Source organism: Peromyscus maniculatus, chromosome 6, assembly GCF_049852395.1.
Source record: "Peromyscus maniculatus bairdii isolate BWxNUB_F1_BW_parent chromosome 6, HU_Pman_BW_mat_3.1, whole genome shotgun sequence".
Taxonomy (NCBI): Eukaryota; Metazoa; Chordata; class Mammalia; order Rodentia; family Cricetidae; genus Peromyscus; species Peromyscus maniculatus.
Genome location: NC_134857.1, coordinates 42,342,483 through 42,365,279, shown reverse-complemented (window position 1 = coordinate 42,365,279; position 22,797 = coordinate 42,342,483). Strand labels below are relative to the sequence as shown.

Genomic DNA, 22,797 nt, shown 5'->3' with positions numbered 1-22,797 from the left:
GTTCTTTTTGGCCATAGTTAAACCTCTCTTGAGCTGTTTAAACACAGTTACAATCATTATTTTCAATTATTTTTCTGATTATTTTTCCAGGTCATACTCATCAGATCCCTTATTATCAGATTTTGAAGGAGTCATGGCACCTTGAATTTTCATGTTGTTATTGTTTATGGGCTAGGATTGAATGTCTAAAGTTAACTGGTTGAGTAAAGGTGTAGGTTAGGTGTTGGAGGTCTGTGGACTTGAGGCTTGTCATCCTCAGAGCTAAGTGTTCTGAGAAAATGTAGATTTGGGTCTCAGGGTCCAGGGACCTCCTTACCTGAAATACATTTTTATAGTTTTGAATATATTACACAATAATTTCTCATTCAAAACTTGATTTAATTTATTTGCCACCTAATCCTATTACTGGTGCATCACTGCAGCCATTTTACTGGTGCAGGAAATAGATATGTATACAAGCTCATACAACCAGTAGAGAAGAAAGTCAAGAGTACAAGAGATTAGTACAATGTATTGAACTTAACCACATATACAGAGCATTTTCATTGACTCAATGGAAACAGAAATCAGAGATATCAGAAATTAAAGTTACTGTTTTGTCCTGAGAAAAAGAATGCCACATGCAAAATCTCATTCTCTAAAGTATAAGAGTAGAAACACATTTGCTACAAGCACATGGATTTTGAACTAATAAGATGAGGTTCTCCTCAGTATTAATGAATTGTTAGAATGTTATCAACATTAAAATAATTTAAAGTAAGCAACAGGTGGCATGATACTTCAGAAACTATATACATTTATACTATACTTGTGTTTTCTTTTGAAACATAGTTTAAAGTATATATCAAGAGCAAAGGGCAATTATGATGAAATTTAATGACCATGATGAAGTATAAAATGAAGTTTAGTTTCCCAAATATAAATCCACTGGTGTTGACATACCATGTACTTGAGTATCAGTCTTGCAATTGGTATCTAGATTTAGAACACATGTTATTATTTCACTTCTTTAAGCCCGAATTTTCTTATATGTGTAATAATAATGCATAGTAAAAGTATACTGTAGAATTGTGATGAATTCTGGCCTGGAGACATAGCTCAGCTGATAAAGTACTTGCTTCACAAGCATGGGGACATGAATTTGTCAGCACCCACATAAAGTGCTGGTTTGGAGGTGGGTGTGTGTCTGTAGGTAAATAAAGGAAGAGTGATAACATAGAAAAGTGTCTGTTAATAATAAATAACAAGAACAAAAGATAAAGGCTACCAGCTCCTTAGGAACAACAGAAGTTTAAACAGTATACATACGAAACATCAAAACCATGATTTTTTTTTTACTAGTTTATTTCTTATATATCTTTAACAGATCATTGTATAGGATTTGCTATAGATTTTTCATAAGCCAACTCAAGTACTGATTTTGCATCTTGTCTGCAATTTTAAAACGATGAAGGGTGAATGCTCCATGGAATCCATCCTCAAAGTGGTGATGAGTCACATGAACTCCAACATTCTGAAGCCGCCTGACATACATGAGTCCATCATCTCTTAGGACATCATACTGACAAGTGATGATATAGGTCAGAGGTAAATGACTCAATGTGTTGTCATTGGCCAACAGAGGGCATGCCTTCACATCTAGAAACCCTGGGTATTTTTTAGCAAGCTCAGAACTACCAGGAGTGGGGCTCTCATAAAAGTGACCTGTCTTATATCTCTCAGGGAGCAAGGAACTCCAGTTCACAAATTGGAACAGATGGCTGAATTCCATAGGTACATGTTGGTTGAGAAGCATGGCTTTCTCCAGAGTTCGATCAGTACTAAAGTATTCACTCCAAAGCCTGCCCATCAATGAGGTGGTTAAAAATGGAAAATTTGAACCTTCTTGGTATGAAGGTAACTTCAAATCAAGAGCCTGAAGGGCAGGATATACTAAGGCCTGGACCTTAAGTTTGGTCTTGACATCTGGATCCTGTATGACCTGAAAAGAAATTAAAATTACATTTGAATACATATTTTAATTAGTAGTTCTATTTTCTGCTGTAGAAATTAGATAAATTCAGATAATCAGATACAACAAAAATATCTCACAGAATTTTCCAATTTTCTATATTATCAGTGTCTACTCTCTAATACAATTATTGTCATCATGTAGACGTGTTTTACAGAATACTCAAGATTGAATTTCAAAAAAACCAGTGGAAATAATATGCCATATTTCTCCTGAAAGGGCTTTTATAATTTTGGTAAGTCATGTATTATTAAACATACTAACTTCAGCCAAAATCAAGGAAGATGATTAGAAGCATAGCTTTAACTGTTATGAACATTGTTTTGCTCTGACACTGAGAGCTGATCATTTCAGCATATTACAGAGGGGGTAGTTTATGCATGTCCTCCTATCCAGGAGCATGAATGAGGGGAGGTTCTTCAATTTAGCCTCACAGCTGTAACCCTGAGAGGGTACCAACACTCATCTCAGACAAAAGGGTTCCTTTAAGTATTGCATATATTATGGAAGATAAGACAACAAATGTTAAGGTTTACTACATGGAGCTTTTTTTGTCTTGAAAATGTCTTGGTCTAGGAATGTTCTGTTTCTTTTTAGTCTGTGATGGTCCATAGCATATTATATGGTATTTTATACAGATATTAAATAATTATGGATCAGAATTGTTTAAAAACTACAGAAGCTCTAACATATAAAAGAAGGGTTTATAATATAACAGGGAAAACAAATGTGTGCTTAGAGAAATTAGGAGAAAATGGCAAGCCCATAGTCAGATACTGATTTAGTTCCAAAAGTTCTTGACTCTTGAGGTGTATCTCATGTTTACCATGCTGCCTTCCAGAGAAGTAAGACACAATCAGTGTAAAATTCAAACTCTGGAATATACTGTACATTTGTTTTACAGGATATTAGAACAAACCACAGAATGTGTAGCTTCTTTTCTCTGGGAATAAAAAAGGTACCTTAAATGTAGCAGTGTGTGGCAAATGAAATGTACTCATAGTAGCTAAATACCCTGAAATTTTATGAACAATTCAGATCTGAAAATTATCAATCCTTTCTCAAACAAAAGGTTGCTATAAACCTACTAATTACTTTCATAGTTTTCTGGAATAACTTTTTCCTTTGGAAAATTTCATTATTCTGATACCAAGAAATATTATATCAGTTTTGGCATCCTCCAATTGTGTATACTACAGTTACCATGTTCTCAGTTAGGATAATCAGTTTCATTGATCAACTTTACTAGTACAACCCCTAATATAACAATAAAGGATATTACATAACTGATTATAATAATCATATTCAAGCAACAGTCTAGAAAATGTGTTCTGTCATAGTGTATATAAAAAAGAAAATGTTGACATAGAACAATCTTAGAAAAACTATATAGACAAAATGTTTTCTGACATCAGTCCAGGTGTTTCTGTAATATTTTAACTTGGTACTAAAATAGCATGTTTTCACTGATCTTTCAAATGTTGAAGCAAATGTAATTACATATAGGGTGTTTTAAGCTCCCAAACAAACCTGTTGGGTCACAGCTGCAGCTAAGTTCCCACCAGCACTGTCCCCAGATACACCAACTCTTCTAGGGTCTACGCCATATCTTTCAAGAATATTTTCTTGTAAGAACCATCGCAAGGCACTGTACACATCTTCAAACTGATGTGGAAAGTGATATTTGGGGGCTAAGCCATAGCTGTGTGAAGAAGAATTATTTCAAATGAATGAAATTAAAATTTATATGGTATCTCTCTAAAATAAAAGTCTAATTTTACTTTAATAAACAAATATTATTGCTAGCTATATACCTGCAGACATATTCCATCCCAAAACCTTGTCTGATTTCATTATTATACTAGTAAATACTTGAGTAAACCAATTGAATTCACCTCGAGGCAAAAATAAAAGAATGAAAAATATAGCAGATAATACATTTCCCAGCTATTGGAAATTAATCAATGACAAAAAATCTTATTAATTTCGTGTTTGAACCTTACCTAGTATCAAATCGGTATGTGATCACTATGTTTTATTAGTTACTTCATTTTTTCTTTTCATTCCGATTGAATTAATTGTTTATCAGTTATTGGCTTAGTATGCTATTTGCCTGTTTCCACATGTAGCTTGAGGACTAATTGTTTTCATTGATGATTATGCCATGACATACAGTAACCTTAAGTACAGTTTACCATGTAATCTTCAGAAAGACCATATTGTGTAGAAAATATATGATTCTCAGTTCACATATGGATAGATTAGACTGAATTAATAATATATGACATGTATAGAGACTCAAGACAAAATTTCAAACCTTATTTGCCTGTGATTCTCTAAGTACTCACTCTGCTGGAAGAAGCTAAGCTATGATTTCCATGCAGGTCATTGATGTGTGTATTGCACCAGTGTTAATGTGTTCTAATGACTTCAGAACTTTCTATTTTGGTTCCTGGTTGATTTAAGTGTTTTGTTCAGCTTTCTTGTTTTGTTATCTCTGATTCCATTCTCTCCAACTCAAGTTCACTTTCTCTTTGCTCACACTCTTAATTTCAGCTGAAATATTCCAGGAGTTACCAAAACAAACCAAAACAAACCAATCCAAATGGCCAAGAGTGTTGGCTTCTTTCCACACAAAGCACATGACTGAACACGGAAGAAGCAAACCATAGTCTTACTTGGTTGACACGACAACAGCATCCAGTCTATCAGCTATCTGTCTTGTCAGAAGGTCATAGTTAACAGAAGCTGAAATTGAGAAAACAGAGTGAGAGAGCTGCAAGCCACCTGCTGGAGAAGCTTGCCAGCAAAGGCACAACAACGCACATTGCTCCTCGCAGAGAAGACGGTTTGCAATGGCTTCTGCTGTTAGCAGCCCATCATCATCAATGTAGAGAACACATCCTGAGTGGTTTCACATAGACACAGTCAAGGGGCTTGCTCTCTTAGCTTCACACTGCCTGGTCTAAACCACTGTCATTCTCTTCGAGATCCATGTGTTTCCCTCACATTTAGCAGATTTCAGGTGTTGAAAGTACACATGACTATTCCCCGACTTGGAAACAGAAATGGGTTGATGTCTTTGTCTCTACCGTCTCCCTTGTCTCTGCAGTCACCACCCTTATGGTCAGACCTCAGAATATACCTCTGAGCTCTCTGGTCACAGATTTGTGTTAACAAATGTTTAGGTGTCCTTTTGGTGCAGAAAACATTGAAGATGTTTTTTGGTGTTCTGTTTTATTCAAAAGCTGTTTCTAGAGTTGGGGTCTGGCTCTCTCCATCTCTAGATTCCAGCACGTTTAGAAGTTTCCTCTATGCCCTGTGTCTGGTTGAATCTCCTGGCACAGAGAACAAAACAGAACGACCAAAAAAATTAGACTTGATTTATGTAAACATTCTATACTTCAAGATTCACTTTATTGGATGTGGCTAAAATTCTGTTAAACCTATAAAAGGGGTTAACTTAAAATTAGTAATACATGGTTGATAGTTAAACTTCTATACATAGGTAATCTTAAAAGAGACCATGTGCCTTGATCCCATTCTAGCATATAACTAACACGTGGCTTGCTGACATCTCTAAAGAACCACGTGAGTGGTCATCATTTTTTGCTAGGGTTGGAGAAGATGAATGCCATGTGGCCTTACCACCATATAATTTTTAAGTGACCACATGGAGAGGGCCTACAAAGGAGACTATAATAGATCTCCAACCTATTTTATATTAGCATAGATTTTTTTGTATGACAATTCCTGTCCTAAAAATAAAGTTTATAAATAAATCTCAAATACTAAATAATCTACGTTCTTAGAGCTTGTTTTTACCTTATGTGGATTATGGTTGAGCCCTGCTTTTTCCCTCTTGAAGTAAAAAAGGATACCTTGTTTTTGAAAGATCTCAAACCTTTTTAAGAAAGAAATTTAAAATTTTACATTTAAATTACAAAAATGCTAGATATGCTTTAAAAAACAGCTTTTAAAAATATTTACTATTTTTAAGGCTGTAGAACATCTTAAGTTCATGAAAGGTTTTATTATAATACAATCTTGATAAATAAGTGGACTTAACAACAAGCTTCCATTTCTTTTCCCAATGCTTCAGCTTCCTTCTGTCATCTTTGTGTGTAAAATTCAGGCCACAGGCCTCAATTTCCTAGAGCTACTACTAGGTCTAGACATGGTTTACATTGTTATCAGACTCAGAGATATGAGATTAATTAACAAAACAGGCATCAATGTAAATTTTTCCTATTCTTTTATTTAAAAAAATTTACTCTACTATACCTTCCCTTAGCAATCAATCACCTGTGTCTCCTGGTAAATGATTAGATAGGGAAAAAAGGGTGTGATGTTTAAACTTTAAGTTGTAAGGATCTATAAAAATGTTTTAGAGTCTAAGAAGATGCATTAATGTGTGTAAATGCAAGTTACAGAAGTCTGAGAACATTAAGACCTGGGTTGTGAGGATCTAAAAGTTGTTTTAAGATAAATGGGGGATACAATTTGTAAAGATATAAAGATGGCTAAAGGCATATAAAAATGTTTCAGAATTCTTTTCCCTTCTATGCTATTGTTACACTAACATTCCAAAATTTCAGAGTTTTACCATTAACCAGTGGATTTCTGACAAGCTATAATTCTAGCTCTAAAATTAGTCACAAGCTTGAGATTTTGTTTCCTTTGGTTGTCCTCTAAATACAGATGTAAGGGTGCTTCCCATCAAACTGAAGACATTTCTGTCTAATCTATAACTCAACTGGTTTCTACTTGGTTGACAGTCACCATCTAGGGAGCACCTGCAAACTTCAAACTGCTGAGCTCTGGACTTGCTGAAAATTGGTATGAACCAGTCCAGCCAATATGAATGTTCCTTGTCCCTCCACCGGGAGCAGATAATCCGATGCTTCTGACAAACACCCATTGCCCAGCCTTTGATTAGCCTTCCTGGAGCTTGACAACCCATTTCCCAGCTTAGCTGGGAGGAGCTGCAGAAGAGACGACATCATCCCTGCCCTGGTAAAAGTTGCTAAATAAGGCTAAGTCAAAAGAAAACTCCCTGACATAGGGGACAAAATGACTACTTATAATGTTGATGGATATATAAAAATGGGCTCAGGTTTATCAACAGGTAGATTCACTAATTAAAATGGTTCTATAATATGATAGAACACCTGGTCTGCTTTATGCAGAACAAAGAGATATTGTCAATCACGGGGCCTTTGGCCATTCTGTTTTGTTAATTACTATTGGCTCTTACATCATTAATGTAATAACTAAATGATAGTTTCTGTCTTGGTGTCATTAACCTGATTGTTATTAGATCCTAAAGTAAACCACTTCCCATCATAAAGTCAAATATTTGACCCAAGATACTGCTGCACAGGGGGAATGTTAGACCTGAAGTAACCTATCAGCCCCACCTGCCCAAAGACAGGGTAACTTCCTGGAATTCTGGGACTTGTACTTCTTAAAAAGATAGCACCTGTTAAGAGATTAAGTAACTTCCTGGGATTGTGGGAATTATAGTTTTTAGAAAAATAACACCTGCCCAAGGTCAGATAACTTCCCGGGATTCTGAAATTTGCAGTTCTTAAAAAAGCAACAACAAAGCCTTATAAAAAGGTATGTGGCATATGGTCTCGTCCATACAAGTCCCAACAACACACATCTTAGGGCCACACAGCAGATGGTGGTCCTGACCAAATTCCATCTTGGTCAGTATTTAAAAAATTTAAGCTAATTTTTAGCTTTACTTTTTTAATTTTTATCTTTAACACACACACATACACACACACACACACACACACACACACACACACACCTGGGACAAAAGGCTGAGGTGCCTATTTAACATATCAAACCTGGATTTGGCTGCCATGTTCTCCCAGTGTCCCTCAGTCCCTACCAGTTACAGGCATGGCTCACATACCCTGTCCTAAATTAAAAAAAAAAAAAATCTAACAATGGTCCTACTTTTGCCAGTTCCCAATTCAAGGCCTTTGCTTATAATGGGAGATTGCCTACCACATGGGGATTTCTTACAATCCTCAAGGCTAAAGGATCATAGAAAAAAACACATCAAACTCCAAAATGCTCAACTTAACAACAACAACAAAAAATGAACATCTACACCTCTAACATGCATTTGGCAATGGCCCTGGTTACCCTAAATATATTAATATCTACAAAAACTCCAAATACCTTTCCATCTTGGTATGATGGAGTTACACCACAGATGGAATGTGGAAAGGACCTAACCCCTTCCTCACAACGGGAAGAAGTTTTTTGCTTGTGTTTCTTCCACAAAAAGGACCAACTGAGGCCTATTTGGGTCCCATCCAGAAATGTCTGACATCACCTGATGACCAGAAAGATTGCCAACTTCTCACTGACCAATCAGGGACAGTGGATATGGGAAAAGTGCCACCTCTTAAAAAACAACTAAAATCTCCTGAAAGGACATCCATGACCTGATAGCCACTGTCAACGCCATATGTTCCTCTCCCAAGCATCCCTCTCTGCTCTTTTAAAAACAATTTCTGGTCTCTTTTATATTACAGGCCTGTCCTGCCTATGCTCAGCCCCCTAATTACCAACACAACACCCACTACTGGCATTTTTTCCCTTCAGGAAATCTATGAGGGCAAAAATCCAGAAGGTTGGGTCCTTGGACTGCCCCAACCAAGGATGCCATTTCTGTTTCAAAACCTAAATAAACATCTCACCATTATCACTCCTGGAATGGAAGATGAAAAACAGGAGTCGTGGGAAAACCATTTCCCGCAGGTTATGCTGAGCATCCCTCTGCTGATATTCATATTTCTTATCAGCTGCTGTGGACCTTTTCATCCACACTAGCCCGCAAAATATTCTTAAAACAGGAGACACAACTCAGAAGCATTGCTCAGTCCATGCTGGCCACAGTATGCTCAATATGTTATTGACTTTTGCCCTTTCACTACCCACCCTAATGCCTCTAACTGTTTCTTTTGTGCATCCAGCAATAGACCTCTGCTGACAGCTGTACTGCTCAATACTGCTGTGGATATCGTTCTATATAAATAAAACACTGATGGCCAGTGACCAGGCAGGAAGTAGGTGGCCAGGCAGGAAGTAGGTGGGACAAGGAGAGAGGAGAATTCTGGGAAGCGGAAGGCTGAGGGGAGACACTGCAGCCACCGCCAGGACAAGCAGCATGTGAAGACTCTGGTAAGCCACCAGCCACGTGGCAAGGTATAGATTTATAAAAATGGGTTAATTTAAGATAAAAGAACAGTTAGCAAGAAGCCTCCCACGGCCATACAGTTTATAAGTGATATAAGCGTCTGAGTGATTATTTTATAAGTGGATTGTGGGACTGCGGGGCTTGAGGAACCTGGAGAGAAGCCCTCCAGCAACACAATACCACTCTCCTTTCCCCCAGGACCACAAAAGATTCCACTGGCTCTTGCCCATCCAATAGTCTCCTATTTGACTAGCTGTCCAGTTTGCACGTCCAGTCTGGACAAGCCTACTCATTACCAATGTCTCACTACCATCACTCTTTCCAGGCTAACACGTGCCGCCCCTCTCCTTCTTTGGAGTAAGGGAAAGATAGCCTGCAAAGACACACCTCTGCCAGCGTTTTGCACCCCCACTGTGATTGTTCCCCAGGTCTATCCTTACAAGGAGGAAGAAGCAACACTGCTGCTACAAACCAAAGATGAGAGCTAGTCCTTCCTTTACTGGTAGGAATAGGAATTGTCATCTCCCTTGGATCTGCTGGGGCTGCAACAACTGCCATGCTCCAGACACAACATTTGTCTTGGGACTTCAGAAACAGACATAATCAGGCGATGACATCCATGACTGACAGCCTTGAATCCCTCTAGCAACAGATGCACTCTCTTACTGGGCTTGTGCTCCAAAGAGAAGAGCACTGGATCTCATAACATGTTGAACATGGGGGGACTTGTTTGGTTCAGGGGGAAGAATGTTGCTTCTACATAAATGAATCAGATGTTGAAACTAATGACAACACCCTCAAAGACCTGCTCTCAAAATTCTAACCCATAGAGCAACTTAGCTGGTTCCATAAACCCCTTATTTTCCTGGCTCCTACTCTTTATCAGTCCCCTGATTATACTGTGTTTTATTTTAAAGCTTGTCCCTTGCCTTATTCAATTCCCCCTGTGATAGACTACTACCATTGCAAAAATTATCACCAATCAGGTCATGCTTCACTACCAGGCTGTGGACCCTTCTCATTCAGATGACAGGTTCCTCAGAGCTTACAATGACACCTCTCCATTGTAAAAAAAGAACTGGGGGAGATGTTGGGAGGTTCTACTGATAAGAGGTCGCAGTCTATCATGGCCTGGCAGCTTTCTCCAAGCTTGGCAACATGAAGGACTGCCTCCCCAGCAAGGTTTCCTGCTCTCTACCTGCCCTTATTTGGAGGATGTCTCTAGGCCCAAATGCCTGATTTGACTATCTCAAGGATGACCCTTAACTGAATTCCCTGCAAATGCTCTTCCCCTTCTGACCACATAGTAATTTAATAGCATGCTCTGGGTTTTATCATAGGGCCATGCTTCCACTAACCCGGATTTATGATAGGAGTACGCTGTTTACTGTAAATTAGGTGATTCCTCAACTACTGTCCCCAAACCTACATATTCCATACACTCTAGAATAAAGTTGAGTTGTCTCACAAAGTCACATCTTTGAGGGCTATCTCCATCATATCCACAGCTGTCTGAACCCTGTTCCCCACTTCTGCTGCCTCCAACCTCATGGACCAGTGGCTGATGATCCCCAAGGAAGAAAGAGAAGCACAATTACCTCCCATTGTCCAGGCCAAATGTACTTAATCCCTTAATCACAACTCAAATTCCAGAATACCTCATATGCCACTATCTAAAAATCAACTTATAAAATTTTCATAGCCTCCTCATGTTATTATGAAATGTATACATTATAAAATATATAAGATATATTGGGTATATTATTTATATTTTATATATTTAAATTCAGTAAAGCAAAATTATAATAAATATAATTATATGTGGTAAATATTATATTATATAATCCATATGTAATAAGGGAAATATATAATATCAAATAAAAATAGCACGTTCAGTTCTGTGCTTTTCACACCTAACATCTTTGTTCTTTTTTCCCTCATTATAAAAGAGCACAGTCACCATCTCTACTTGCTGCTAGCTCACCCCACCTCTGTTCTCCCAGCATTCTGCAATAATAAAGCCCAGGGTTCTAGAGGCCCTTTCTCTTCTTACCTGAGATTTTCTACAGTTCTTAGTAATCAATCCCCTTTTCAGAGGAGAATACATTTCAAACAATCAAAGCATTATTACTTCTTATATATCACTTACTTATGTTATTATTACTAACATATATGAGCTTTTAATGTGAAGCAAATATCACATTTTATCAGACAAACAAGAATGCTCAACAAAGAGGACATACCAGCACTCCCCAAACACCAACCACCGCCATGAATAAAAAACAGGCCCCTCCGGAGCGCCTCTGACTTCCTTTTGGGCATGTAGATGCGAACAGGAACACCGTCAAAAGTTGTCTCAGTCACAGTGACATTTTCATCAGAAGTGGCTGGGACTTCTTGAAATCTCATAAGGAACTGTACTGAGTCCATCAAATGATTGATTCCCAAAAGCTCAGTAAAAGAAAACTAAGTGAAGAGGAGAAAAATGATTAAAATGTGTATGAGAGAGAGAGAGAGAGAGAGAGAGAGAGAGAGAGAGAGAGAGAGTGTGTAAATACAGCCTGCTGAACTCCTTTAGTGTTGTTCCTGTGTATATGTTTTAGGGCTCACTGCTCGTGATTGCATAACCTATCAGAGTCTCTTCCCTTGAGACAACTGATTCTCCATCTCTCATCAGACTTAATTCCCTGTAACTCTTCAGCTCTGGTTGGGGTCTTGTGAATTTTTGCCATCCTCACTGGAATGTGAGCTGGAATTGCCAGTGTGCTTGTCTTGCTTAGGTCACCGATTTTTGAGATTTCCTAGGTGCAGTTTCCATGGTCACCTCAGACATCCTGGTCCTCTGGCGCTTACAATCTTTCTGCCCCCTGTGTGTGATATTCTCTCAGCCTCAGGTATAGGGAATGTGTTGTAGACTTATCAATTGATGTTGACACCCACATAGTTAATTTATGTATTTTAATAATTGTACGTCTTTTAATTTTTTGACTTATGTGCATTAGTGTTTTGTCTGCATTCATGTTTGTATGAGGATGCCAGGTACCCTGCAACTGGAGTTACAGACAGTTGTCAGCTTTTATGTAGATGCTGGCAATTGAAACCAGGTCCTCTGGAAGAGTGGCCAGTGCTTTTAACTACTGAGCCATCTCTTCAGCTCCTAATTTTTAGTTAATTTTAATTTTGTCATTTGTTTCTTTGAATTATTTTATATTCTAGATCTCAACCTTCTATCAAATATATACCTGGCAAAGATTCTCTCCCTCTAAGAGATTCCTCTTCACTCAACTGAGAGTTTTCTTTGCTATTTTCTTCAATTGTTGACCTTAATTTCTGGGTAAAAGGTGTCCCATTCAGAGAGTCCTCTCTACATCTATATTCATGTAGGGTACTGCCTGTATTTCTTTATAGCCATTTCAGCATTTCAGGTTTCACATTGAGATATTTGATCGATTTGGAGTTGGTTTTGGGGCAGTATGATAGATATAGCTTTCTTTTACATGTTCACATGCAGTTGTCCCAGTAGAATTTGTTGAAGATCCTGTCTTTTTTCTAGTATGTGCATTGGCATCTTTGTGAAATATGAAATAGCTTTACAATGTTAATTTACATTTGGGTCTTCTCTTCTATTGGTTTACACGCCAGTCTGTGCTACTACCATCTAAAACACTTTGTGCTTTTATAATTTTGTCATCAAATCATAGCACACATTCTTTTAATATTTTTCATATATGGAACTTCATATTAGTTAGAATGTTTTACTTTTAATAATCATATTGGAATTTTTATTTAAAAGTGTTTTTCATATACTGTATTTTGATTATGTTTTTCCCTCCTCCAACTCAAAATCCTCCCCAACTCCCTACCCACCCAACTTTATGTTCTCTCTCAAAAGAAAAAAAAAGCACACTAAGACAAAAATCAAAAACTATCAAGCAAACAATTAATAAGATAGTAAAATGCCAAAACAAAACATAATTATACTCTTAACAAAGGCCCAGGAATAAGGTAACATTAAATTGACCCCTACACACTGTAATCTATCAAAACATGTTTGTTAATTGTCCCAGATACATATATGACAAAATTTTAATTTATTTATGTCATAATAAAACACCCACATTATCTGCATATTCATATGGTTAGACACCAGGATCATTTTGACAGCCTTGAATCCTTAAATACTGGCTTAGTACCAAAATGAAGTTACTTTTTCAATCCCAGGTTTTAGAATTCATTCTTAAATGCATGCATTTCATTTAGGCCCAGTTAAGGAAAGGATGTTTAATAGCCAATTTTTCAAAAACAGCAGAAACGGAGCAAGACAGAAACAATGAAAGAAAGGAGCAGTAGAAAAAGAGGGGAGGAAAGAAAAAAGAGAAGAGGGGACAGAACTTAGGCTCAGAAGGGAGGGAGGAATTATGCAAAGGAGGATACTAAAAGTGTATACACAATCACACTTATCAACATTTTTACTTGGACAGGTCACAAATAGTAGTTTAATTTTGTAACGACTTTTAAAAAATGCTAAAATGAGGCAAACTTGGGGACACTATTCTGTAGCTGAAATTTTCCTGTGTCCTGGAACAAATCTCTCCTACTCTCGTCCCCCAAGTAAACACACAGAGACTTATATCACTATAAACTGTATGGCCATGGCAGGCTTCTTGCTAACTGTTCTTATATCTTAAATTAACCCATTTCTATTAATCTATACCTTGCCACGTGGCTCGTGGCTTACTGGTATCTTACATCATGCTTCTCCTCATGGTGGCTGGAAGCATCTCCTCTCCTCAGCCTTACACCTCCAAGCATTTTCCTCTCTCCTTGTCCCGCCTACACTATCCTTCCTGCCAGACTACTGGCCAATCAGCATTTCATTTATCAATCAATCATAGCAACATATATTTACAGGATACAGGACATCCCACAGGACTATTCAGTTATTTTCAGTAATTCTACACATTTTTTTAGACTTCTTTATTAGAGGCTTATTTTGTTGTTGATGCAAGAATTCATTATTGGGGTTTGTTTTGGGACAGTAAGAATCATTTTCTGGTAGAAGATTTCTCTTGTAAGTATTAACAACATCAGATATCCTCAGTGCATCACATAGAATGCCCCCAATAACAAGATCTCTGGGTTATCTTATGGTACTAGGTAGACAATCCTTATGTATACCTCACAAATGAACCATTAGAAGTACCAATCCAGGAAAGCTCTGACTGTTTCTGATGTGTTCTTATGAGACTGTTGTATGTCGTAATTCAGATGCCCCCAACACATTCATTAGTGCCCAAGTCACCCAAAGTCACCCCAAACAGATACAAAGAAGCACTTGGCTCTTCTTTCAGGAACTCAGGAGTTCCTCATATAGATGAATTTCAGATGGTGCTATTGCTGTAACCATCAGATTATAGCTTCCCTTAAGAAAATTATAATTGACACAGACTAATATTTTAATACAAAAGTAACATAAACACAGTGAGATAAATACAGAATACCCCTGGATGAATTATTCCTTTGCTCTTTTAAGTCATAGTTTTATAATAATTCAACTACTCAGACAAATATTTTATTAAGTGGAATATTGGAATACAAACAAGGATCTTTTTCTAATATCTGACAAAACAGATTTCAAACAAAAAATTAAGGAGGAGAGATAAAGATGTCTTTAATACTTCATTCTGATCAAGGGAACATTCAACCAGAAAGATAGTACAACCCTAAAAAAACCAAAACAACAACAACAACAACAAAACAAAACAAAAACCCACCATAAGCACAGATGTCCTCACAGCAGAAATTTAGAATGGCTCAACATACTTAAGCCAACAAATCTAATAAATCATACAGACTTTACAGAGAAAAATTATAAATCACACAAAATTATCTTACAATAACCAGTATCATTTCTATATCCCAACAACAAAAATTCTGAGAAATAAATAAAAAAAACCCCATTCCCAATAGCATCAAAATTTAAACCTCGTAATAATTCTTACGGAGGAGTTAAAAGACCTATATGACAAAAATTTCAATACTAAAAGAACAAAAAATCAAAATAAACACTAGAATATGGCAATATTGTCCATGATCAATGCATTAGTAGAATTAATGTTGTAAAAACATCCTAACAAAAGGAATTCACAGAGTCAATGCAATCCTGATGAAAGGGAGGAGCTGGGGGAAGAAAAACTGAGGTCAGAATATATTGTATAAAAAATTCTCAATTAAATTTTTTTTAAAAAAATCTAATGATATTCTTTACAGAAATAGAAAGAAAGGGCTTAAAATCCACACAGAAGCACAAAATCTAGCAGATGGCTAAAGCAATTTTGAACGTGATTAGAAGAACCAAAGTGAAGCAAAACACCACTATTACTAGTACTACCAGTAACAACAACAATACTAATAATGGTGATGATGCTGTAGGATTTGCTACATTTAATCTCAAGATATACTACAGAGCCATACTAGTAAAAAAAAAAAAGGTAATGCCACCAAAACAAGTATGTAACTCAGTTGAACTTCAGTCTCAGATGTACATTCATGCAATTATAGCTGCTTGTTATTCCACAAAGATGCCTTATTTAAATAGGGGAGGTTAGCACAGAAGCTCAAAAATGACCTAAGTGCAGAGAATTAGTTTTGTGGAATGCTCAGCCATAAATGGAACTTATATCACACTGTCTCCTCACAGGGCTCAAAGATCAAAAAGTACAATAGAGAAAAAAGACTGCTAGGGCTGAATGTCAGTGGGACTGGAAACCGTGTCTTATGGACATGTCGGGACTACTGGACTCAGGAACTCACAGCAGCTTTGACTATCTGCATAAGACTTATAGCAAGTTTAAGCCAAACAACACTGCCATGGAAAAGTGAAGAGAACATGAGTCCTCACAATTAACTGAAGAGCTACTAACAGCTGATGCTTTTGAGAAAGGGAGAATCCATTCTCTTTAAGAGTGTGGTCCCTGTAGAATCAATCCACTGTGGAAGAAGGCTTTAAACTCATGAGTATATAGACAGCAGGAAATAGACTGAGTTATGAAGAAAGAAAGAAAGAAAGAAAGAAAGAAAGAAAGAAAGAAAGAAAGAAAGAAAGAAAGAAAGAAAGAAAGAAAGGAAGGAAGGAAGGAAGGAAGAAAGAAAGGAAGAGAGAGAGAGAGAGAGAGAGAGAGAGAGAGAGAAAGAAGAAAGAAAGAAAGAAAGAAAGAAAGAAAGAAAGAAAGGAAGGAAGGAAGGAAGGAAGGAAGGAAGGAAGGAAGGAAGGAAGGAAGGAAGGAAGAAAGAAAGAAAGAAAGAAAGAAAGAAAGAAAGGAAGAAAGAAAGAAGTGGTTTGAATAAGAATGGTTCCATAGACATATATATTTGAATGCTTAGGGAGTAGCACTATCTGTTGGAGTAGGTGTGGCTTGATTGAAAGAAGTGCATCACTGCTGGGATTGCGATATCAGAAGCCCGAGCCAGTCCCAGTTTTTTCCTCTTCCTCCTGCCTGTGGATCCACAAGTATAACTCTCAGCTACTTTTCCAAGAATATGTTTGCCTGTATGCTGCCACTTGAACTAAACCTCTGAAACCGTAAGCAGCCCCAATTAAATGCTTTCTTTATAAGGACTGCTATGATCATGAAGTCTGTTCACTGCAACAAGACACTGACTAAGATAGAAGTTGGTACCAGGAGTGGGGTATTGCTGTGACAGGTCTTACCATGCTGCTTCTTGGCAGAATGTGAATTTTGGGACATTGTATTCAGAAAGCTTAATGGGCCATATCAGTAGGAGCATGGAAGACAATGGTGTTGAGAACAATGTAGATTATGACTATCCAGCTGAGGAGGTTTCAGAGGAAAAGAAAATTATTAAGTGGCCTATAGACTGTTCTTATGATATTCTGGTGAAGAATGTGGCTGCTTCCTACACTTGTCCTAGAAATCTGCCTGAGGCTAAACTGAAGAGCTTTGGATTAATGGCCTAGGCAGAGACTGTTTCAAGAGAACCTAGTATTGACCATGTGTGGTTTTTAGTGGCCACTCATATGTTATGTAGGTCTATAATGAAAAGGAGCAAGCTGAGCAAGGAATCATAGAAAATGTAAATGAACAGTTTGAGGAGAGAGGGATGACCAGGAAGTATAATGGAGCCAAGTTCAGTGCTCCAGGAGATAAGAAGTTTAAAGAAAATTCTGATAATATATGGGCAAGGCCCACTCAGATAAGCTTCCAACTTGTGAAAAGGAATTAAAGAAAAGTATAAGCTGTGAAGGAAACCATAGGAAACAGAAAGCTGGTGAAAATAAATATGCCTGAGAAGGCTGGGTTTCAGCCCCAGAAAGTAGAAACACTTGGCAGTTTTGGACAGGTGGTTCTGGATTTAATGTAAAGGATACAAGAAAGAAGTTGTGGAATCCCCTCCATGGCTATGGAAAGCCATTCAGGCCAGGTGTGTGTTTTGGGTGTCCCTGCATAGAGACTCAAGACAAGCTATCGTGTGAAGCTGTGAAAGTGGAGCCTGAATTTCATTGGAACACCCAAGATGTTGGAAATGCCAAAATCATGAGATACCTGCCAAAAAGAGTTACTAATGGGGTGTGGAAATCAGCCCAAGTGAAAGAAATGTTGCTGTCAACCAAGCAGAAAGGAGTTGGAGATCTGAAGAACACTTTGCCATCAGACTTGGAGATGCAGAATTTGTTTGCCCTGCTGGTTTTCATTCTTATTTTGGTCTAATATTTCCTCACTTTCTGTCTTTCTTCCCTTTGGGAATAGTAATATGTATGTTGGATGTGTGGGATCTGTTTTTCTGTTTTGATTTTACAGGGGGTTACTGTTAAGAGATTGCATTGAGTCTCAGAAGAGACTTTAAAACAGTGTTGAGACTATTATAGACTATGTGGACTTTTGAAGTTGGATTGAATGCATTTTTGCATTACAATATGACTACAAGCCTATGAGGCAGGGAATGGAATGTGGTGGTTTGACTGGAAATGGCCCCCCATAGGCTCACAGGGAGTGGCACTATTAGGAGGTGTGGCCTTATTAGAGGAAGTGAATAACTGGGTATAGGCTTTGAGGTTTCAGAAACCCAAGTCAGTCTCAGTTTTTCTCTCTTCCCGCTGTCTGAATATATGAATAAAGAACTTTCAGGCTGGAGAGATGGCTCAGTGGTTAAGAGCACTGGCTGCTCTTCCAGAGGTCCTAAGTTCAATTCCCAGCAACCACATGGTGGCTCACAACCTTCTGTAATGAGACCTGGTGCCCTCTTCTGGCCTACAGGGACACATGCAGGCAGTATACTGTATACATAATAAATAAATCTTAAAAAAAATATAAAAAAAAATCTTTTTAAAAAAAAAACTTCCAACTACTTCTCCAGCAACATAACTGCCTGCATGTCATCATGCTTCCTACCATGATAATGAATTACACCTCTGAAACTGTGAGTAAATTCCAATTCAATGCTTTTTTAAATACAAGTTTCTGTGATTATGATGCCTCTTCACAGCAGTAGAACACTGAGTAAGAAGACTTTATACATGAAATGTGTATATATATATATATATATATATATATATATATATATATATGTGTGTGTGTGTGTGTGTGTGTGTGTGTGTGTGTGTATAAGTATGGAATAATATATATGGAATTACTCCACAAAAGTAAGACCCTACAGAAGCTATAGACTATGAAACAAAATGCCCAGACATGTGATACCTCCCTTTGCATTATTGGCCAGGGAGTTTGAAGAGACTACATCTCTTTTTATATTTTAAATATTGCATATATTTGTATACACAGACATTACAGCATCAAGATTCCTTACATTTGAAAATTGAATAAAACTATTTGACTGTATTCTCCAAGACATAGTTGAAAACTGTCCATGAAAAACCATTGCATTATAATGATAACAATACAAGAAATGTACACATACCATTCGAGCAAAATGATATGTACTATAAATAAATAGTGCAAGTATTTATAAAGAAAATGTCATCACAAATATAATAAAACAATATTATACTCGACTTCAGAAATGAATTCTTAAAATATCATAGACTATTGGAAAGCAGAATCATATGAAATCAAGGACTAGACAGAAAGATATTATAAGATTATTCCTAATCAGAAGGGAGAAATAAATAAAATACACTGCTATCAGCCTTCATGTTTTGAGAATTAAAAAGGAATAAGAATAAATGTCAAATTAACTTCACCAAAAATCAAACTAAAACTCAAAATATTACATATTATATAAAAAAATCAAAAGGAAAGAGTATTATAAAAATAGTTGAGAAAGAATGACAAATGATAATATTTTTTATATTATTCATTGAAGGATCATGTATGTATAGCACAGCCAAACAAACTATTTGCACAATTTTATATACAATTTAGAAGCTAGTATTGAAATGCTGAGCAAATAAGCAAACCCATATCTAATACCAAATAGATATTCTAGCAAAGTAACTAAATAACTAAATATAACTAAAATAAGGTCAAATAAATAAGAAAATAAAAATAAAGCACATTACATTTTTTTCAGAGTTACATAAAATGAAAAAAAAATATAAAAGCCTTGTTGGAGGAAGTATGTCACTGGGGGTGGATTTCAAATGTTCAAGCCAGGCCCAGTGTCACTTTCTCTTCTTCCTGTATGTATGTGTATATATATATATATATATATATATATATATATATATATATATATATATATATATATATATATATATATAAATTTAGGCTCCTTCTCCAGCACTGTGTCTGCTTATGACTTTCTCTGAACTGAAAGTCAGCCCCAATTAAATGCTTTCATTTATAAGAGGAGTCATGGCCATGGTGTTTCTTCACAGCAATAGAATCCTAACTAAGACAATGTGTGACACGTTTGATATTCAGGCTGCGTCATTGACTGGTGTCTTTTGCTCCATAAGGATATTTTCTACAGAGAAGGCTAAAGGACACGTGCATGATTTTATTTCTATGTACTAATACTCACTAGAAAAGAACTAGCTGTGAACAACTATAAGCAGCAAGCCAGGTGACCTCATTCTCCTACAGCAATACACCTGCTCCAATCGGGAATCATATGTGTTGCTTTTTTATTTTTATTTTAATCAGTTATTCTCACATACTGTGCTAGAAAACATGTGTTTTCATGCCTGATTCCAAGAGTACTTGCACAGATTTCTGTAATTAGACAGAAGACTATTCCATTCTTCCTTTCCTGAAGTTGATCCTTCTAAAGATCTTCACCTGGCAGTACTGTAAAACACACACCCTCCATCCTTGCTCCCTCTTCTTTCTCCCCAGCCTCTTCCCTGTTGCTGTCTATACTGGGATTAAAGCAAGAGACTGAGAATGATAAGAAACTTCTCAACCACTATTTTCTCTCTATTAAATTGTACAGTATTCATAAGGCAGATGAAGTTCAGAACTTACTGTTCACACAGAACTTACCAAATCCATTATTATTTTTAGAGTTGTCGTTTCAAGTAACAGTTTCCAAGGCTCCTCAATATCACCTGGAAGAGGAACATAAATATAATAAGCTACAAGGACCACAGCGACAAGAAGCAAAATGGTTCTTGCCATGTTTCTCTCTGTTCGGTTTACTTTAGCAACACAGCAGATGCAATTGTTTTCAAATCTTTGGAGGTTGAATTTTAACCTGCTGTAAAGTGTTACCTAACTTATTAAGTACAAATACCACCGCACAATCTCTTACTGCGTAAGCACTCCAAAATCCTTTGTCCTTTTCATAATTCACACACAAAGAAAGAATTTTCAAAGCAGAATTGTTCTCTCCAAGTTACTTCCAATCTAGGAACCAGATCCTGTTTCTATGCCAGTTTTAAATGAAACGTATCATAACAAAAGTATTATCTACAGACTCTCTTCTCTGTATGCAAAGGATATTGCAACATACAGGAGCCCAGGGTGTGCATCAAGTTTAAACAAAAGAAGATTAACAGCACCTTTAAAGCAATGTGTACTTTTAAAAGGAAGTCCCTTTCTCTTTATTCTCTTTGTGCCTTGATATGACCCCTGCTGAGACACTTCAGCTTCTTCTTCTTTTTTTTTAATGACTATTCAATTGCACTGCTTAGGAAATTCTTTCCTTTTTATTTATATTATTTCTTTTATTTTGAGATGAAGGTGAAATTACATCCTTTTCTCTTCCAGTTTACAGCTCAGTTGATTCCAGTCTGTACAACTTGCTTGTAAAACCTGTTTCCTCTACTCAGTCTAATATTATAATTAAAACTTGATGTCTTTGTTAGGCTGTTAGTTTATAGTTGCCAGCAGTAAACCCACAGAAAAAAATAACATTTTTTTCTAAGTCCCATTTACTTGGATAGTAAATGGCTCAAAGTTTGAATGACTGAATTCTGTTTTATTAAGTACCAAGCATATTCCATGCCAAATTTAAACAGCTAACTTAATTTTCTCAATAAGTTCATTACATCTCTTGATCTCCCTATCAACACTGGAGTATAAGGAAGAGTATTACCAGACTACTTTTTAAAGAGTGAACATAATTACATATTTTAAAGCTAATATTTCATTTATTGGATCCTCTCCTTCACGGGGATTTATCCTAGAGCACTATGAAAACAAATGTTAGGTGGAAACTCTGGTCTAGTTTTGTCTATTATTATACCATGACTATCTGGGGTATTCAGTGAGTTTTTTTCACATGCTATGAGACAGGATTGGGGGGTGGATGGTCTTATAGAAGGGATCAGTGAAGGTGAAGTGAAAAAGAGGACATGATTTTGAAGGAGAGCATGGAAAAGTATATGGGAGGGCTTAGAGGGAGGAAAGGAATGTAAGAAATGTAACTACATTATAATCTCAAAAATAAAAAAGAATTCTGCATCTGGAACTTCATCTAAATCATTTGAATGAGTAGGTCATTAGAATTGATTTGATGATTTGGGAGGGGAAGATACAAATTATCTTTTTTTTTTTCATGCCCCCTGTGTTTTTTCATGGCTATCTGCCCATTTGGGCTTTGATCACTGGTTCAGAATAATTTTTCATTTTATTCTTTTACTTCAAGTTGTTTCTCTTCTTCCCTTTGACAGTTTTGTAATGTTCAGGAAAGTCTAGGTTATAACAAGTTGTTATGACGTTTTTGGCTATTGGACTGGCATTCTGGGCCCCAAGATCTATCTGTAGCCTATCCTTACAGGCTGACCCCATTGCTGAAGACACCAGAATTAGCTGCAGGACATAAATAACCCAACACCAAACTGATGATGATGAAATTGTTTTTCTCCCAGCTAGGTTTATCATGCGGGGAGGGTCTATGCAGACTTCAAGGGGAGAAAAGGGTTTCAGTGGCTTTGTACCGCTCCGGATGGGATATGTTGCAATACCAGTCTCCCAAGAGGATGAGTGAGGTAGTGGCTCAAGTTTGGGTAAGTAACCCCCTTCTGGTTAGGTTTGAGGCCTTCTCCACAGGAGTGGATGTCATACACAGTACTGTTAAGCCTGGTTGCTGCAAGCCGCAGGAAAACATAATGGAATTCAGCTACTATCACAAAAGCTAC

At 36.9% G+C, this 22,797-nt stretch overlaps 1 protein-coding gene across 1 annotated transcript; it reads right to left on the bottom strand.

Moving 5' to 3' along the window:
• Positions 1–357: 357 nt before the first annotated feature.
• Positions 358–20,874, bottom strand: LOC102915637 (arylacetamide deacetylase). Its single transcript, XM_076574147.1, has 5 exons — positions 20,699–20,874; positions 11,480–11,702; positions 4,690–4,759; positions 3,542–3,713; positions 358–1,981 (listed from the first exon to the last, which is right to left on the bottom strand). The coding sequence occupies exons 1-5, from the start codon at positions 20,831–20,833 to the stop codon at positions 1,385–1,387; spliced, it is 1,197 nt and encodes a 398-aa protein (XP_076430262.1). The 5' UTR covers positions 20,834–20,874; the 3' UTR covers positions 358–1,384.
• Between the last annotated feature and the right edge of the window lie 1,923 nt (positions 20,875–22,797).

Excerpts from the sequence above, each read along its gene's own strand:
- LOC102915637 (XM_076574147.1), bottom strand. The coding sequence starts at position 20,833 with ATGGCAAGAACCATTTTGCTTCTTGTCGCTGTGGTCCTTGTAGCTTAT. Across the intron at positions 3,714-4,689 it reads GCTGTTGTCGTGTCAACCAA|CTATGGCTTAGCCCCCAAAT; the intron begins GTAAGACTATGG and ends TTCTTCACACAG. Across the intron at positions 1,982-3,541 it reads CTGCAGCTGTGACCCAACAG|GTCATACAGGATCCAGATGT; the intron begins GTTTGTTTGGGA and ends ATTTCTTTTCAG.